At 35.8% G+C, this 19225-nt stretch overlaps 1 protein-coding gene across 1 annotated transcript in view; it reads right to left on the bottom strand.

Annotated features, from left to right (window-relative positions):
* Positions 1 to 19225, bottom strand: part of st18 (ST18 C2H2C-type zinc finger transcription factor) — a gene marked incomplete at both ends in the record, with an annotated part of 59080 nt that overhangs the window by 5743 nt on the left and 34112 nt on the right. The window contains 8 exon segments of the mRNA XM_081352378.1: positions 1417 to 1662; positions 5205 to 5401; positions 6478 to 6677; positions 7536 to 7628; positions 8583 to 8673; positions 10338 to 10472; positions 12206 to 12907; positions 16873 to 17054. Of these exon segments, the coding sequence (XP_081208504.1) occupies positions 1417 to 1662; positions 5205 to 5401; positions 6478 to 6677; positions 7536 to 7628; positions 8583 to 8673; positions 10338 to 10472; positions 12206 to 12907; positions 16873 to 17054 (1846 nt within the window).

Genomic DNA, 19225 nt, shown 5'->3' with positions numbered 1-19225 from the left:
CACGATGGTCACTTAAAAATATCATTCTGTAAGCACACAGCCCCTAATAGTCTGTGAGAGGTTTGATTCTGCTTAGTAAAGCATATATCCATTTAAACTCCGGTGTAATCCCTCGTAGTGTTTATGATGGGAGAGCTGGGTGTTAAACCTTTGGATTTACTTACATTTTTTTTATAAGGTAAGTATCTTTGAGAACCAGATGTCAGAGGGAGAATCAGACAAACGTAAAACTGTCTGGGTTTGTTCTTTGACTCCAAAGAGGATGGAAATTTTCCAGCTTTTCAGGAACATTCTTCTGCGATTTCTTTTCAATTTTGCTTTCGTGTCAGAGCGGTACATCATAACAGACAGAGTGCATTAAGGTTGTGGCTGACTGAAGGAGATAATTTAGATGAATAAATAGAAAGTTAAGGGTTTTCATGCTGAATATGTTCCTAATGTAGCGTACACCAAAGTCAAAGAGCATTTAGACACTGGATGTTGTTTTCTCGGGACATTATTATAATTAGACTATTCATTTTCCACCCAATTCTATTAGAGTTTCATCAAATGTTGAGGTCATTAATACTTTTACTCAGCAAGGATGGATTAAAGTGATCAAAAACGACAGTAAAGACATATCAAATTTTACAAAATGTTTCTATTTCAAATAAATGCTGTTCCTTAAAAAAATTTCCACAAAAAAAATTGTGCTCAACAAACATTTCTTCTTAATCAAAATGTTAAAAACATTTGTGCTGCTTAACAAAACTGTTTTCAACGTTTTGATGATTAGAAGGAATGTTTTTTGAGCATCAAATGAGCATATTACAATGATTTCTGAAGGATCATGTGACACTGAAGACTGGCGTAATGATGCTGAAAATTCAGCTTTGCATCGCAGGAATAAATTACATTTTAAGACATATTCAAACAGAAAACAGTTATTTAAAATGGTAATAATATTTTTACTGTATTTAACTGTTTTTACTGTATTTTTGATCAAATGGTGAGCAGAAGAGACTTCTTTCAAACACATTTAATGTGATTTGACATTCGATGTGTCAAACATGTTATCAAGCCCAAACATTTGATGTGTGATGCATTTAAACCTTGAGATTTTACACAATATATTACTAAAGACATTAACATTCATTCTCATCTATAAACTTGAAAATATTTAAAAAACACTACACTCTTTAATCGATGGTTCCATGAAGCTTTGTTTATTGAACCTTTGCATTGCACAAAAGGTCCTTTATAGTGGAAAAAGATTCTTTGGATTCTTTAAATGTTAATTTACAAGAAGAGTTACAGAAAACTGTTCACTGAAAGGTTCTTTGAGGAACAAGAAACAGTTCTTATGGCATTGCTGAGAAAAAAACTTTATTTGTAAGAGTGTACCAGTAAAAGTGACAGTAGCGGCCTCCATCTCACCTCTTTGTCCTGTTGCACAGGTGTTTTGCTGAAGTTCAGCGGCGCGTCCCAGGCATCCCGTTCATAGAGGACGTGGTAGATGGCCGGGGAGATCTGGAGACCCGCAGCTTTGGCTAGAGAGTGTTCAGGAGGGGTGAAAAGAGCGTCTCCCAACACCGGGATCACAGGAGAGTCTCTCGACTTTTCTCTCTTTTTCTTCATACTTAAATCCAGCGTTCCGTTCTCGTCTACCTCAATGGGCGAGTCCTGAATGAAAAGGAACATAAAAAGCCTTGTAGATTACCAACCATTGATAACTAGAGCACTTTTCTACCAGAAAATTGTGTTTTGAACTTGTCTTCTCTCAATATTACAATTATGTGCATAACTCATACATCCTTGTTTGTGCGACAGACATGAATGATACACAAAATGTGTAGATTGTTACAAAATGTGTAGATTGTTACAAACGTGTCTTTTAATACTTACAAGTTTTGCCTGGCAGACAATAAAATGGTTGGAAAAAAAAACTTGGATAGACACTTTCAGCTAGTAACTACCAATACTACCGTTCAAAAGTTTAGGGTCAGTAAGATTTATTTCTGTAAAAAAAATAATGCTTTTATTCAGCAAGGATTCATTAAATAGATTCAAAAGTGACAGCAAAGACAATTATAATGTTACAAAAGACTCGTGTTTCAAGACTCGTGTTTTTTCTTGAAAAAAAGTATCACTGTTTCCACAAAATATGATGCAGCACAACTGTTTTTAACATTGATAATAATCAGAAATGTTTCTTGAGCATCAAATCATCATATTTGAATAATTTCCGAAGGATCATGTGACACTGAAGACTGGAGTAATGATGCTGAAAATTCAGCTTTAATCACAGGAATAAATGACATTTTACAATATATTAAAATAGAAAACAGTTATTTTAAATGGTAATAGTATTTCACAATAAATGCAGCCTAAGAAGACTTTAAAAAAATCTTACCAACCCCAAACTTTTGAAGAGTAGTGTACATACTACAGTTGCTATGGGCTACTTTAAAAAAAAAAAAAAATCCATAGAAAATTAATTTAAAAAAAGTTTTAATTAATTAATAAAGAGTTCAATTTCTAACACGTTTATAAATATTCTTTATAAAAAAAAGAATTAAACCATTAAAATGGTATCCAGAAAACTTAAAACAGAAAACACATATTTTGGTAAAAAATAAAAAGGAATTTGAGAAAAATAATAATATAAAAATGCATTTCATAGGGCCCTAAACATGTAATTGTCAAAAAACATGTGGGTCCCAAAAAAAAGCAGAATCCAGAAAAATGAAAACAGAAAAAAAGGATTTCATAGTGCCCTATTCTTCTATTTCTTTTCCCTAGGGACAACTGGTTTCAAGATGTCAACCACAGTGGTTTTAGGTCACAAACTAAATTAAATGTGAGATTTAAAGCTCTGCGTATCTTAATATCTTAAATTATATCATCAACAGATGTGCTGGTGTATGAATTTGTGTTATTGCGAAGAGTTTTTAGGCAACTCGTTAACTGCTTAAAAATGTGTCACACCAATTACTCCACATGGTAGCAAACAAAGGAGAGCTTATCAGGAACTAATCGTGATAATTGAGATTACAAACCAAATATGGCACTCTCTCTCCAACCAGCTCTACCCGAGCTAAAGCGCACCTATAGAGTTGATCCCTGCGCACGATGTGAGTTTTTCCCATCTGATGACATTCTCTCCAGCCTTAGAAACAAGTGAGGTGACATCTTTCTCCCACACTTCCCTGAAACGCTGCAAGACGTTTAGCCGTATTCTTCGAAAAAAACAAGCGACTTGGCACAAACAGGGAAATCGAGATACTTAACATGCATAAAGACATTTCGACGCAGACATCAGCAGATGACAGATCGGCTAACACTGTTTTATTCATTCGCTCAGTTTGTACAGTATACCTGCTCTCTGCCCACTGCGTGCTGGGACTACGAACGGCCTGTGTGGTGTGTAGGTGTGTGAAGCGTTTCACGCCATACTTCTGCGAGTTTCTCTCACTTTTATCTCTCTGCTTCTAAGAGGAAAACTTGAAAGCTTTGATCGAAGCTACCAAACTGGATGGATCATACTGTACGCTGTTTCTAATTATTACTAAAATATACAGAATTAGGATCCTGTGTTGATTTTTTCATTATTTTGGCACAGTAGAGCATAAAAGTTACATTACATAACAATGAGTGTCTTATTGTTTTACCAATATATACAGGCAGTCATAAGTTTACATGCCCCTTGCAGAATCTATTAAATGTTAATTATTTTAACAAAATAAGAGGGATCATACAAAATGCAAGTTATTTGGATTTTGTGCTGTCCTGAATATGATATTTTACATAAAAGGTGAAAACATTCCGTGATGCTCCAGAAGGAAACATGATGCATTAAGAGCCGGGGGGTGAAAACATGATGATCAGGGTACATTTTTACTTATTTTTGTCATCCGGGACACATGTAAGTATCTTCTGTTGCTTCTGAATGGTGAACTAAGTGAAAAAATACAGTATGATCAAAAAAATCAATTATTTGGACATCTTCTTCCTGTTCAAAAGTTTTCACCCCCGGCTCTTAATGCATTGTGTTTCCTTCTGGAGCATCAATGAATGTTTGAACCTTTTTTTAATAGTTGTGTAACTTAGTCTCTCAGTTGTCCTCAGTGTGAAAAGATGGATCTCAAAAGCATACAGTCAATGCTGGAAAGGGTTCAAATATGCAAAAAAAACACAAAGAATTTGCAGGACCTGGATGATTTTTCTGAAGAACACTGGGCAGTTTATATATATATATAAAATAAAAAATATTATTATAATTAATCATTTATAAATATATATATAAATATATATATATATATATATATATATATATATATATATATATATATATATACACACACACACCGGTATGTAAATATTATATACAGTATACTGTATGTAAATATTATTAATAATATTATTATATTTTTTTTAAATAGAAAATATGTTTATACTTTTGCAAATGTATAAAGCCAGAAGAATTTATATTTAATCATAATAGCTCATTTTTGAGGGAATTTCTTTTGTCTGAGAGAAAAGAAGAAAGAATACATGAAATGTCGCGAGCTGGATTTTCTATTAAAAAGAGGCTCAATAAAAGAACACAAGTGTAAAACTGATTCCGATATCCATATTCACACTGTAACATACATAATCTGGTGGCCTATGTAGACTTTTCTTATTTAATTTAAATAAAAGAGTGATGTCTATTAATCCCTCAACCAATTGATTTAATCCAACGTCTCATAGATCGTCTGTTAGAGATCAACGCCAAAGGATCTGTGCGAGCTTATCTAGGATAATATATTACTTAGCAAAATGTCTTTGACCATCTGCAGTGAAAAAAAAAAAAAAAACCCTCTCTCCTGCAAACAAGAGAAAGCCCCAACATTACCATTAGAGCAAGTAGAAATCAAATGCACGGCCACATGTTTTACAAAAAGCCTTATAATTGTCATAGAGAAGGAAGCTGTGATTGTATTCCTCCCAACTCTTTTTGATGTGATTACACAAATTCTCCTTTGTGTACATTAAAGCTTTAGGGCCAGTGTGGGGAAAAGAAAAAACGCTCCCACTCTCTTGTTGTTGTGCCACCAGAGGCAACACAGTTCTCTGTGCCAAAAAGTGTCTTTTGATGTTACTCCTCTTTTTCATACACAAATCACAGTTGTTTCAGAATGACCACATTAAATACCTTTTTCTGAGTGGTCTAATTTGATTACCTTTGTGGATGATGCCAGGGGCCGGCTGGGGGGCAGGGCCTCGCTGTTGTCTCGGCAACGGGTGGAGAGGTTGAGGATGGCTGCGGATGCCATGTTGGACTGGAGGGCGTTGCTTTGGGCTTTATGGCGACTGGGGCTGTTGTCTCCGGGCATGATCATATGACTACCAGGAGCCAGAAAATAAGGGAACTGAGCCGCTGGAAAAGGTAGTTAGAGTTAGTGATAGGGTAAAAAAGAGACAGGGAGAGAGGGAAAATATTATGCAAATAGAGCAGATCAACATCTATGTAGACAGACAGGTTACAAATATGAATAAATTAAGGTTTTAGTAAAAAATAATAATAATAATGTTTTTAATATATGTATAATTTCTTTTAAGCTGCCTGTCAACATAGATGTGGATTTGTAGTTGCTCTCTATCTCTTCAATATAAGATCAGTTATAATTTATACCGTATTGTAATAAATATTATTAATAAAAACATATATTTTCAATTATATTTAATATCTATCTATCTATCTATCTATCTATCTATCTATCTATCTATCTATCTATCTATCTATCTATCTATCTATCTATCTATCTATCTATCTATCTATCTATAAATATATATATATATATATATATATATATATATATATAGTGTGTGTGATATATGTTCGTATATATATAGTGAGTGGGATATATATATATATATATATATACACTGTACACATACTGATCAGTTACAGTTTAATGTACATTTTCAGTACATTCATGTGAATATTATTAAAACAAATACATATATATATGTACTGATTTATATATATATATATATAATTATTTTAAATAATGCAGAGACAACTATAAGTTCACCATTTGTAGGTTAATTTATATTTTTATAATATAATGTTGTAATAATGTAACATTATATTAAAAATATAATATTCAATTAACCATCAAATGGCTTAGTTATAGCTGTCTCTGCAATTTAAGCTTTTTATATTATATATATTTTTGAAATAGAAAAGATTTTTACAAAAAGTGAATGGTGTTTTCATGTGGAAAGCTCACTGCCAGGGTGTTGCTATGCAGTTGCTAGGGTGTTCTAGGTGGTTGATTATTGGTCTAAATCAGGTTCTTCATTAAAATTGTATAGAGCAGACTGTATGGCACATACAAGTGACTGCACCAAGTCACACATGATGACACTGAATACAAGTTCTTTTTTTAAACGTCAGTAATGTCAGTGCATGCTGGGTAACCTTTGATTTGAAACAAAATAGACACTCACAGTCAGGAAAGTGTGAAGATTCGTGACTCTGGTCGGATGCCATCTGAGCTTGCTTGCCAAAGACCTGGGCGTCAAAACTGGCGTAGTCAAAATGGCCTTTAGTGTACTTGTCCATGTCTTTGGCCATGCTGGCCTGCAACGCTGCCATAGGATGTGCAAATCTGTATGTGAAGTCAAATTTCTTCATGTTTCCTAAAGGTCTAAATATAAAAGAAAAATCAAGACTTCAGAATTGAAGTATAGAGTTTTTATTGCTGCTCATTCTTTAGCATAAAAATTAATGACATTCCATCTTGAATGAATCATTCCCAACCAAATCAGATTTGTGTATTTATATATTTAAAAGCTCCAAAAGAATGTGTTAACAACTCGTGAAGAGCTTATTAAATGTGTAACGGAGTCAAATAGCGGCAGGAATCCCTCCGTCACACACACAAACGAAGATCTGCTGTGAGGAGATGTGGTTCTGATGCCTGTACTGGACTGTGATGGGCAACATTGACACTATGACGAGAAAAAACAGTTATGCTTGAGCATTCTGTCCTTTTTAGGGTCGCATCTTGTGACATTATGCTCTGCTTTTGGTTGGTTTACATGTCTTTGGTCTGTGTTGCGTTCATATTTCAGTCAAACCGGATCAGAGTTCGTTTGGAAGCGGATTGAGACCCATCTTTCCAGCGTCTCGGTCCGCTTGTTTGGGGTCACCAGGGTTCAGATGGCAGCGTTCACACTTATTCAAATGAACCGCACTAACAGAGCAATCGCACCAGGGTTTGTTTCAAATCGAACCAAACATGACAAGTGTGAACACGCTCTAACTCTCATTGGAGTATTAGTAGACTGTGTGCTTAATATCTGCTATCTTCTATTATCTTCTAATGCCCTAATGAGAGTTAGTTGACATGTAGTTGCAAAGATACTTAGTTAGAAGGATGTCTGAACAGATGAGATGTTTATTATTATCCTTCAGAAAGATGATTTGTGAACTTATTTTGAACCTGCTTGACTGTAAAGGAATCAAGACCTCCATAAGATGCTCCTAGATGAAGGTTTATTACCTGGCCATTCTCTCTGCGCTCTGTCTGCACTTTGTGGGCTCCTCCTGCGGTTTGGAGATCTTTTCTGCAGCCGCTATCGGGCAGCCTGAGAGACTGTGTGAAAACAGACATCAGAAGTGTGGAGTTAGTCTCCTCCTGGCCTCCTCTGGGTTAACAACTTTCTTTTAATTGAATTTGGGTGCATTAAATAGTAATTGTTCAATTAAAAATAATCTGATAGTTTCTATGCGATAACCATCACATTGTTTTACAGTCTACTTAAGTTTCATTAACAATTTGTTTGGATTTTTCCTGATTTCCTGTTTCTTTTCAAGTGAATGTCCAAGTTTTCAAAGCAAGTGCATCTCTTTTTTGGGGGTAAATTAACATGGCTGATGTTTTAAAGGGGATCTATTATTCTTATACATTTTCAATGTACTTTAGTGTGTAATATTGCTGTTTGAGCATGAAAAAGGTATTTATATAAATCCCACCCAAGGCATACGTAAAAAAAGGGGCGGGGCCTGGTTGAGTTAGTTAGTAGGGTGTTGAAACTCGCGCTTATGGTAAGGGGCGGGACATTTCCCAAACACGCTCGAAGCGGTTGACCAATCACAACACACTGGTCCAGCCGACCAATCAGAGCACAGTGCGCTTTTCAAAAGGAGGGGCTTCATAGAGACAGGAACTAAACACAGCGTTACTGACAGACTGGGAAGAGAGGAGCTGCAAAAATGTCAAATATCTAAAATATAATGAGTTTTTGGAACATTCAAGCATGAAAAACTATTAGTAGACCCCAAGACATTGATATAGGGCATAATATGTTCCCTTTAAGGTGCTTTAAAGCATTGCAACAGTGCAAAATAGAGTAATAATACTAAGATATATTTTTGGGAATAAATGTCCAATGTGGTTTAGTCGACTGGTAACGTTATTATAAACAACATCACTTTCCCCCAGCGACTGCCTCCCTGCTGCAAATATAGATGCAAATCTGCTTACAGCGAGAAAGGAGGTTTGTATAGAAATGAATAGAGTGTAATTTGTGTAAAAAAACAAGCTCACCTTCTATGTGTGCTACGGTTACTGTTGACATGACCTCTTCCTGTACAGCCAGGGGTCGGACATTTAAGGACGTTTTCGTGCATGGCAAGGACTGGAAAATAAAAGAAAAAAAGAAGAAGATATGTAACTTTACAGATAAAGAAGAGAAATTACATTTAATAATATTTAATAATTCCATTTTGTGGAATTCACACAAGCTTCTACTGCAGCTGTTTTTACTGTTTATGCTAACTAAAGTTTTCAATGTGATTCTTTGCTAGTTGAAAATGTCTCTCCTTTCAAGTATGAACATGCAAAAACATCACGACTACAAACACATTTTGATTACCATTTAAGAGACACACACATATTGTTGAAGTCCTATCCAGTATCCTTAGTAACTTTTCACTCTGCTCATAATTAGTTTGGAGGATGTGCCCGTCTATTTAGGCTGCATCCGCGGGTCCTTTGATTTGCAGAATGCTGCCTCTGGTTTAGGAGTACATGCTTTCATATTGGAGGAAAAAAAGGGGAAAAAAAACTTAATTACATTTTCTGTTCCTTTTGTCACATCACTGTTTAATGGCGGTTGTTTGTTGTGCTACTCTCAAATGGAGAAAAACAGCGAGTGAAAAGTTGTTTCCGGATTGCATTTTTAATTTGCATACCGCAGGAAATCAAACCTCAGTTGTGTTGACGGCTGAAAAGTTCTTTAAAACAAGTTTTTTTTTTTTTTTTTTACTTTCAGCTTGCAGCATTATGGTTTCCACTGGAAGGCTCAAGATAAGTAGCAAATACATGAAATACATTTATGTACATAATTGACAACCAAATTACATATTACATACTTCATGTTTGTGATTTTGTTTTTAAATTAGGAACGATTTTGACTAAATGAAGTCTTGGAAAAGGACATTTCTTCAAATTATGTTTAATATGTTTATCATATTTGTTGAATGTCTATCAAATTCCCCAAAATAATTTTTCACATTTTGGAGGAAAATTTGGCTAAGCCTTTGACAACAAGTTAGTTGCAAAAGCAATGAATTGCTTCTGAATTAAAATATTCAAATAGTGAATAGTTTGGTTATGACAACTAAATAAAGATAATGTCATATCATGATTTAAAAATCTCAAAATAAATGACATCAGAACCAAATTATTTGAAAAACCTAATCTCTAAAGAATATACATAAAATTTATGTAAAAATACAAAAATATGTATGATTTATTTTAAGTAAGTTGCAAAGCAGAAACTCCTTGATTTTTTTATTGTTGCATATATAAAGTCTGTCTCAGTCATAAAAACTGGCAAATGTAACACTTCTTCACAACACTCTTAAAATTTGGAAAAAGTAATTAAGTAGATATAAAAAAAAAGGTTTAAAGCTATAATAATATACCTATTAAATATAAAATGATTGTTTATTTAACACACGCACACACACACACAATATATATATTTGCATTTTTTCTTTAAAAACTGAAGAATCCTGCATTTTCTATCACAGAAAAGAAATAACTATTAGATGAAATAGAAATGTGCTGATTATAATACAGGCAGGTTAGTTAAGCAATCACCATGTAATCTTTTATCCCTGAGTCTCTGTACAACTAAACCTTGATCATTAGTATGGCATGAATATTTATGGGCTGAAATGATCACAGTGTTGTTATCACTAATTGTATTTGTTCTGTTTGTATTGTACTGCTGTGAAGGGAGGAAATGTGTCTAATGTCCTCAGGAAGTGATGCGTAACATGAGAACAGACTCACTCTCTGGGGGCACTCTGACTTTGTGGGGACATCCTGATAGACTCCGGTGATGAGGGTAAAGGCCTGTCACGTGACCCGTCCCGTCACAGCCCGGGGTCGGACATTTGATGTCTTTCTTTTCTGTCCGAGGGGAGTCTATAACGCACACACACACACACAAACACACAGTAAAAACAGTGCTCTTCAAGAACGTGGTTATAGTTCCTCCCATCCAATCACGTTTCTCTCTATGTAAGCTAAAGCGCATCCTGTAAAAGCGTGATGGGTATGTGTATGTATTCATCCGTGACATTAGTTAAGGCTGCGGTCTTACTCAGGGCACCGGTTTCTTAGCGTTGATCCATAGAGAGATTATCTTCAGAGATTACCCATTAAACAGCAGTCATCACAAGATTCAAAGTGCTTAAAGCTCACATCAGAGATACTTTACTAGGATTTATGACTTAATTTATGCTCATGGTAAAATATCTGGCTGATACCGATAAAAATCCAGCATACATAGATGTCATCAGAAGATTTTCTTCTTGCACTTGTACTTTTTATTTATTTATATATATATAAATCATATTTACTATTAAATATTTTCTAGCCAAACTGTTTTTAGCACTTAAGAGGATTTTATTTATCTATCCCTTTGGGCTAGAATCTCTGTATGTCTCGTTCTTTTTATATGTGGATTTTTGTAGTTTTATTGCAAAAACACATATACTATGAAATGGTGTAAAGCAGGGGTTTTCAAACTGGCCTGGAAGAGAGTGACAGTGGGTCCGTGGAAAAGTGAAAAATGGTAAAAAAAAAATAGTAAATAATAAATAATATTTATTAAGTAAATAAATTAAAATAAATGGCATCACTTTATTTTACAGAGTCATTGTTGAAGATGCTACTTAGTTACTATATTAATAACTATAAATGATGCATAACTACATGCAACTAACCCTAATCCAAACCAAACCCTGATGCTAACCCTATAGTAAGTACATGTGACACTTCAGATGTAGCCTATATACTTCATACTTAAACTAGATACTTTATGTAGCCTATATGACAGACCTTTGCTGCACGTTGTAACCATATTTTCCTTTTTGAAGTTATTTCAATCATATTTCAACCAATTCAAAACCATCATTGTGAACAGAGCATCACAATGATGGTTTTGAATTGGTTGAAATATGATTGAAATCACTTCAAAAAGGAAAATATGATTACAACCTGCGGTCTGTCATATAGGCTAAAATTAATAAAATTATAATGAGAACATTATACATAATTGTGTGCTTGAGACATGGCTTTTAATGGTGAGACTTTTGTTTTCATAATCAGGCTCTCAAAACTCTGGATTTCGATTTATTGGCCAATATATCGGTTATCACCCTTCAAATATAAAGAATTATCGGTATCAGCCAAAATGTTCATATCGGTGCATCCCTAAAAAAGTAAACTGAATGATGTTCGGTTCGGTCCGTTAACACTACAACAGAGTTTCCTGCAATACAAGGCACCGCAAAACAAACAGTGTGACCAGTGCAGTCCGAATCAGTTAACCACCCACTTAATGACTCTAACGAGCCGGTTCTTTATTCGAATCACAAACATATAAAGTGCAACAAGTGAGGTCCGACGGCTGAATGAATGACTCTTATGAACCAGGTTTATTTTAGTGAATCAGAAACATAGGCATACAGTCTGATTCCAGAATGAACGACTCTAATGAGCCGGTTCTTTTTAACGAATCAAACACATAGTCTAGTTCGACTCCTGATTGAATGACTCGTATGATTCATGCCAACTTTAAGGAATCAGAATATTTACAAGGAATCCAAACTATAATCTTTAAAAATCAGTGAGAATGTGATAGTGAATCTCACCTTTGCTGCTGTGGTACATGGAGCGAGCGTCTATCTCCAGCATCCTCTGCTGCCTCCGGTCATGGTTCATCTGCTCCAGGAGGAAGCGGTCCATGTCTTTGTAGGCACTGTGGATGACCTGTCTATGTTCAGACTGCAGCACCATGGCCTGCTCTAGAAGACTGAGGTTCAGTCGGGCTCTATCCAGCTCCAGACGTCTGGCCATCAGACCTGGACCCCAAACACCTCCTCGCTCCTCAACCCTGGGCGTCTGGAGCTCCTCCTCACTGTCGCTGAACTCTCGCACAGAGCCATACTCCTCCATAAAGTTCCCTGCACTGTTTCTGTTGATGTAAGCAGAAAGAGCGTCTTCGTGGAACTGCTGACCTATTCGGAGTCTCTTTATGAAAGCGTTGTCTGCAGGCGGACTGGGGCTGTGATGGATCCCGTTGACTTTAGTTAGGGACGGAGGAACGCTCCATTCTTCCTCGTCTGCCTCTCTGTCTGGAGAAAGGTGATAGCTGGCTCTGATCTCCTCCTGATTTTGGTCTTCAAAGTCCTGGTTGTGTTCCTCCTCTTCTTGCTCATTCTGGTGCTCGGATATCTGAGCCATCAGGTCTGGCGAACCCTCACTCGTTTGTTCCGACCATGACAACAAGTGGTGAGAGTTTGCGTTGTGATAGACAGTGTCTTCCAGAACATCACTGTCGTTGAGTTCCTCATCTGAGACACAGGAGGACAATGGGGTTTAAATTGATGGATCATCAGTAAGAGCTCATTAAATGATTTGTTTGGAAGTAAAAGACTAACAGATGGTTTTCAGATCATTCAAAATCACAAGTTGTGACAAATATGACAGATTCAGTTGGGGATTTGGAAAAAATGTGAAGAGAAACACAAAATATGTCTCTGAGCACATTCATAAACATGGATGGATGGATGGATGGATGGATGGATGGATGGATGGATGGATGGATGGATGGATGGATGGATGGATGGTGGATGGATAAAATATACAATATACAATTTTGTCAAGAAAACATTATGATAAACATTATGTATCCCAAGTGCATACAAATATTTTAGTATTTACTGACCACAACATCTAAAATCACCATTTATTAATTGAAATATATACATGACTTGACCTTAATATAAAATAAATAACATTTAAAATGTATTAAATGTTAACATTTATAAAAAATAATACAAAATATGCCCTCTTAATTTAATCTTCCATCTGTCCAAGTTACGCAACAGTGTTTTTTAAAGTGCGACTTGCTTAAAAATGTGTTAAATGTACTGGAAAAAAAATTTTTTTCAAATCCACAATGATATAAAGCTGTAAACGCTAATCAGAAAGCAGCATGATTTGCTATACTACAGTACTACTTTTCATAAATCCATAAAGCTTATTTGACAGGGGGTTTATAGGGTGAATAATAATTCTTTTTTGGGGGGGATAAATCTCAGATCTTTTATCCCTTAAAATCACCTTTAAACGACTCTTTGGAATTGCAACAGACCCGATTATATTAAGTAATCGAGTCAATGATTAACAAAAGAAAACTATCAGCTGGATTGATTTACAATCCACAACTGATCTCTCTGAAACTTAACCGCTGGGGTTAAAGCTCTTTGGGCACTAGGTTTTAAAGTTCAAAATACAGCGTAAGCACGAGATACATCTATCCTCTTAGAGGGCCTTATGCCACCCTCCAAACCATATGCAACCACTGAGTTGATTAGATATTAGAGCATTTTGGCTGTCGCCACATGCGGTTTCAGGGGCTTCTAATGGGATCATACTGCCTTAACAAACAGTTGCTAGACTTAAAGAGCATATAAAGTAGTCCTGCTTTTAATCCCCCCAAAAACATCCCTAAATGGGGGATAGAGAGCTCAGTGGCATTTACAATCTCACCCGTCTCTTGCCAAAAATGGAAACCAGGCTTTGAGGGGTTAGAGTGTGCTTGCGGATTGGTTCGTGCCATGCCAAACTCGGCATAATGTCGCAGAGGTCTACATTGGCGCTGTAAGAATGCAAAGGCATAATGCTAGCGCACAACCTAAATTTTGATTCTGTTTGTTCAGATAATTATAGTTTTTATGCATGCTGCTTGAGGAAAGGGTGGTTTAATCTCGTCCGTTTTTATTTTTGGAATTGCATCCAGTTGAATGCGTGTCGAATGTTTACTGCACTGATTCTTGAGAGATGAAACGTGTCCCACACTTTAAAATCAACAATAATATGAATCAGAACAGATAGAATGTTCCTTAAACATAGTAAACAGTCACCGAATCTCTCAAAAATATATTAAACAATCAGGATGAAGACTAATTTGCCTGATTTGATTAATATTTTGATCTGAAAGGTGCGTTTTTAAAGGTGTATTTTTAAATAAAAAAATTATTATATTAATATGTATATTTTTTTTCTAAAAAACTAAAAAATAATGCTATTTTTGCCATTTTTAAAATAAATATATATTTTTAAATATATATATATTTTTTTATAATATTAATTTAAATAAATGCACCATAGAAAATACACATCTTTCAGGTTATGAAAATATTAATAAAATCAGGAAAGTTAGTCTTTATCCTGAATGTTTTATTTTTCCATATGCTAGTAAAGCAACTCCAAATAAACAAAATGGCTACAATACATCTGTAACTAAATGTCATTATTTTGTCAACACCATCAGATTTTCCGTGAGATGCGGCTGACATTTAAAAAGACGGAGCAGAAAATCAGTTTGAAGCCGTCCTGTGGTCTCAATTTATTCTTAATCATAGTTAAATGCTCCATTTATTATAAAAATCTGACATGGTACTACTCATGTTTGTATCTGACGGTGTTGACCTGTACAAAGCGATAGAGAAAGAAAAACAATTTGTGAGAAAATGGAAGCAGGAAGTTGCACCAAAATATGAACATGATGAACAGATTAGTCCACAAACTTAAAACTTCAATATTTATTCATTTCTGTCGAAGAATCAGTGCCGTAACACAAAACCATGAAGCATCTGGACGGCGAAACCAAAACGGATCATGGATTCCACTGCTAACACACTTAAGAGCGGACGATTTTCCTGATTATGTCGCTTTTGTCAGCAGTTTGAGGTGTGAAAACCCAAAGCGGTCCAGCACAGATGAAAAGTTCGCCAGTTATGCTAAGACACAATTAACAGAGCAGATGATTAGGAGTTCTCTGCCATCCAGATGGAGATACAGCCCTGACCAAAAAAACAAACAAAAAAAAAACAGAACAGTGGGGAAAAAAAAAAGACTGGAGCGAACAAGGGCGAAAAATGCTTGGATGCAGAGAGTGGTTTGTGTTTTGGAACAGGTGAATGGTTTATACTCCAGAATAACCATTACCATTGTGTGTATGGAGACCAGAAGCTTGGCTGGAGTCACACACACACACACACACACACACACACACACACACACACACACACACACACACACACACACACACACACACACACACAACAGTACCAAATGGAAGCCTTGTATCCCTTTAATTTCTCCCCTGCCTTTCCTTAAATTCACACACCCCTCTCGTCCCTCTACAGATTCATTAATTTCGCTACGGTCCCAGTCGTCACTCACTCCCTGTCACACCCCGCACATTATGTTTAAAAAAAAGAATAATTCAGTAGCACTTCTTCAGCAGTGCACTTTGGCAAAACGCGAAGCAAACATGTTGCGAGACAGCAGGGAAATATGACAAATGAGATTTTCCAAATCATTCTACAACTTCAGAATATAATACTAAAAAACTCAAAGGAGGAGAGAAAAAAAAAAAAAAAAAGGTTATGATTATTGTGGGTAATATGAAATCAGAGAAACAAATAAATTCCATTTCCAATGATGCTGTTCAATTTATTGAGCTATTTTGTTGTCCATTTAACAACCCACATGTGTCCAATAATGAGCAGCACACATTATGCCTAATTATGTATATTTGGGCTGCATTCGTTGGTCTAACAAAAGCTTTCGAAAGGGACAATTACGTTTGTTGCTTGGTTACATCGTTAAAAATATACCAAATAAGTGCAGATTATAGGGGTGTGGAGGTACACATGTAAAGCATGGGTATTGTTGCCAACATGCTCATAATTTGATTCATTAGGAAATGGCAGCATTTTGTTTCTAGAAAGGAGACTGCTTTAAAACGTAATATCGACTTTAACGTTTCCGTGCCTCCTTTGCCAAAAATGTTTTGTTGTTGGAGTGTATGATCACTCTCTTTTGTCAACGAGGCACAATATAATTTGGTGCATTCTATTCTCAGTTACCCTATTTGCATAATTATGCAAGCAACCACACTTGCTTATAAAAAAGCACTTTTGTGGGCTGCATAATCGACCCGGCGCCAGCTACTTTAACGCCACCGAGTTTTTAATCCGGGTTTCAAAGTAGTCGAGCGGAGGAAATCGTCCTTAATCTGGAGACCGGATGCGGGGAAAACCGGCTCGGAATATTCTGACGGATCAACTTCCATGGGACGCCGTGATAGACAAACGTGATAGATGGATGGATGGATGCGATAGGGGAGGAGGGAGAAGAGGCGAAGGAGGAGGAGGGAAAGAATATATGAATGCAACAGATGGTAGTTTAAAATTCAGCGTCAATTGTTCATCAAAACAGACAAAACAACAGGACATCTGTCTACCTGCTGGAGTGTCAGTGTTCCTGGGCACGTCTTTGTCCCGAACGTTTGCCAGGTCTTCCTCACTGGGGCAGGGGCTGGGACTGTAGTGGCGGGGCTTCATCAGGAGAGATTTCCTCTTGTTGACTGGCGCCCCGCGGACCCCTTCTGCGGCCGCACGCTTTTTACCCGCTCCGAGATGCAAGCTGGAAGGAGAACACAGGGGTCATTCAATGGATGCGGCATGTCACAAACCAACCTGTTAAACTGTCTGTGTCTGAGTATTTGATTGGTTGAGGTACAAAGATCTAATGAATCTGACCCATGAGGTTTAGTGTTGTTTAGACACATCTTGAAATAAGTTGTGGCAATTCTTCAATGGTTCTTTCAGCAAAATACACTCTTGTTCTTGGTTCTTGAGTTGCGATATGGTTCTTTACAGAGTAAACAATGTCCAACAATAGGCTCTTCAGATCAGTGTTTTGGTTCTATGTGGAACCTTTAAAGTCTTACAAAAGCAGCTCATTAATAAAATGACTTACGATATTGTTCAAAAGTTTGGGGTCAGCATGATTTTCTTTTAAAAAGCAAAAGTATTTGTATCCATTAAATTGAGCAAAAGTGAAAGTAAAGACATTTATAATGTTACAAAGGATTTCTATTTCAAATAAATGCTGTTCTTTTGAACTTTCTTTCTGTTTAAGAATCCTGAAAAAACATATCACAACTGTTTTCAACATTGATAATAAAAGTAATGTTTCTTGAGCAGCAAATCATCATGATTTCTGAAGGATCATGTGACACAGAAGACTGGAGTAATGATGCTGAGAATTCAGCTTTGATCACAGGAATAAATTACATTTTAAAATATATTAAAATAACAATACTGCCATTTTAAAGTGCAATAATATTTCACAATTTTACTGTTTTTACAGTATTTTTGATAAAATAAATGCACCTTGGTGTGCATAAGAGACTTCTTTCAAAAACATTAAAAATCGTACCAACCCCAAACTTTTGAACAGTAGTGTATGTGAACAGACATGACTAGATTCTCCTACTCATATATTATTAATTATTTTTATAATTGCCCCATAATCCTCTCTGATAAGACAGATAACAGATAGACATGTAGTTTCAAGTTAACATTAAATCAAAAACGTCTTTCTTAATTCACATTTCTGGCCTTACAGTAAATGATACGGTGACACATTATTTCAAAGACAAAAATATAATTCCACCTCTGAACCGACTTTCCATTTTAGCCTTCTTATTTTTCACCCCCTCCCCTCCAACCACTTATAAGAGGCCACTTTTCACCATCCAATCAATTCCCGATGGATCAAATCGAGCCTCGCCCTACATTTTGTCTCACTGAACATCCTGTTTCACACACACACACACACAAAAAGGGTGGCGAATGGCATTTCATGCTCTTTGAGGCAACGACTTTGTTACAAAACTCATCAGGGCAGCATCTGAAATTCCCTGCAAGATGTGACTAAGAAACTCAGCATCGCAGATCCTCATGTGTGAACTTATGTGTGAACACAGAGTCCAAAACACTCAAGCATGAACTGGCTCATTATTTTCAATGAGAAATCTGTTGCTATTATCAGCTATCACGCTGCATAATAAGGAATGATACAGAGAATAAAATGTTTGCTGTAGGCTGATATCATAAATATTCTCTGACTTTATATCTCCCAATTGCATGTTATAATGTCAGAATTGTGCGATATAAACATGCAATTCTGAGAAAAAAGTTGTGTTTTTTTTTTCAAAAGTTTGTCTCACAATTCTGACTTTATAACATGCAATTGCAACTTTATATCATGCAATTCTGAAAAAAAAAAGTCAGAATTGTGAGATAAAAAGTCGCAATTACCTTTTTTACTTTTTATTCTGTGACGGAAACAAGCTTCCATAATTTACAAAACTACAACTGCCCCAAAAAGTATTTGGACACTTAAAAGGTACACTATGTAACTTTTGGTTACACAGAACATTTGGTTGTGCTTCAGCTCTGCTTGACTTTGTTCTCGCCATCTCCGAAAAGCCAAGCCAATGTTGATTCTTGTTTTATTACGAACTTTGTCGCATTCTATTTTTGCCAGTAGACTCATACTTAAAAATGTATGAATGCCATTGCATTAGAGGTAAAACATCAAATCAAGCAACATTTATTTTAAAGAAAGATATACAAGTACACTTTACAAGCACAAAATAGTTCTTCAAATGGATCGTGTTCATACAACACTTAAACTAAATGACTTCATGCATCAGCTAAAAAACATCAAAACACTAGGTTAAAAGACTGAGTAAACATGATGAAGACAAGTCAAATTAGTCAAAAGAAAAGACGATTTCCTTGGTT

The sequence above is a fragment of the Scardinius erythrophthalmus genome, assembly GCF_964197995.2.
Source record: "Scardinius erythrophthalmus genome assembly, chromosome: 22".
In the NCBI taxonomy this organism is placed as follows: Eukaryota; Metazoa; Chordata; class Actinopteri; order Cypriniformes; family Leuciscidae; genus Scardinius; species Scardinius erythrophthalmus.
Note: the sequence above shows the minus strand (reverse complement) of the source record. Positions and strands in the feature narration are given on the sequence as shown.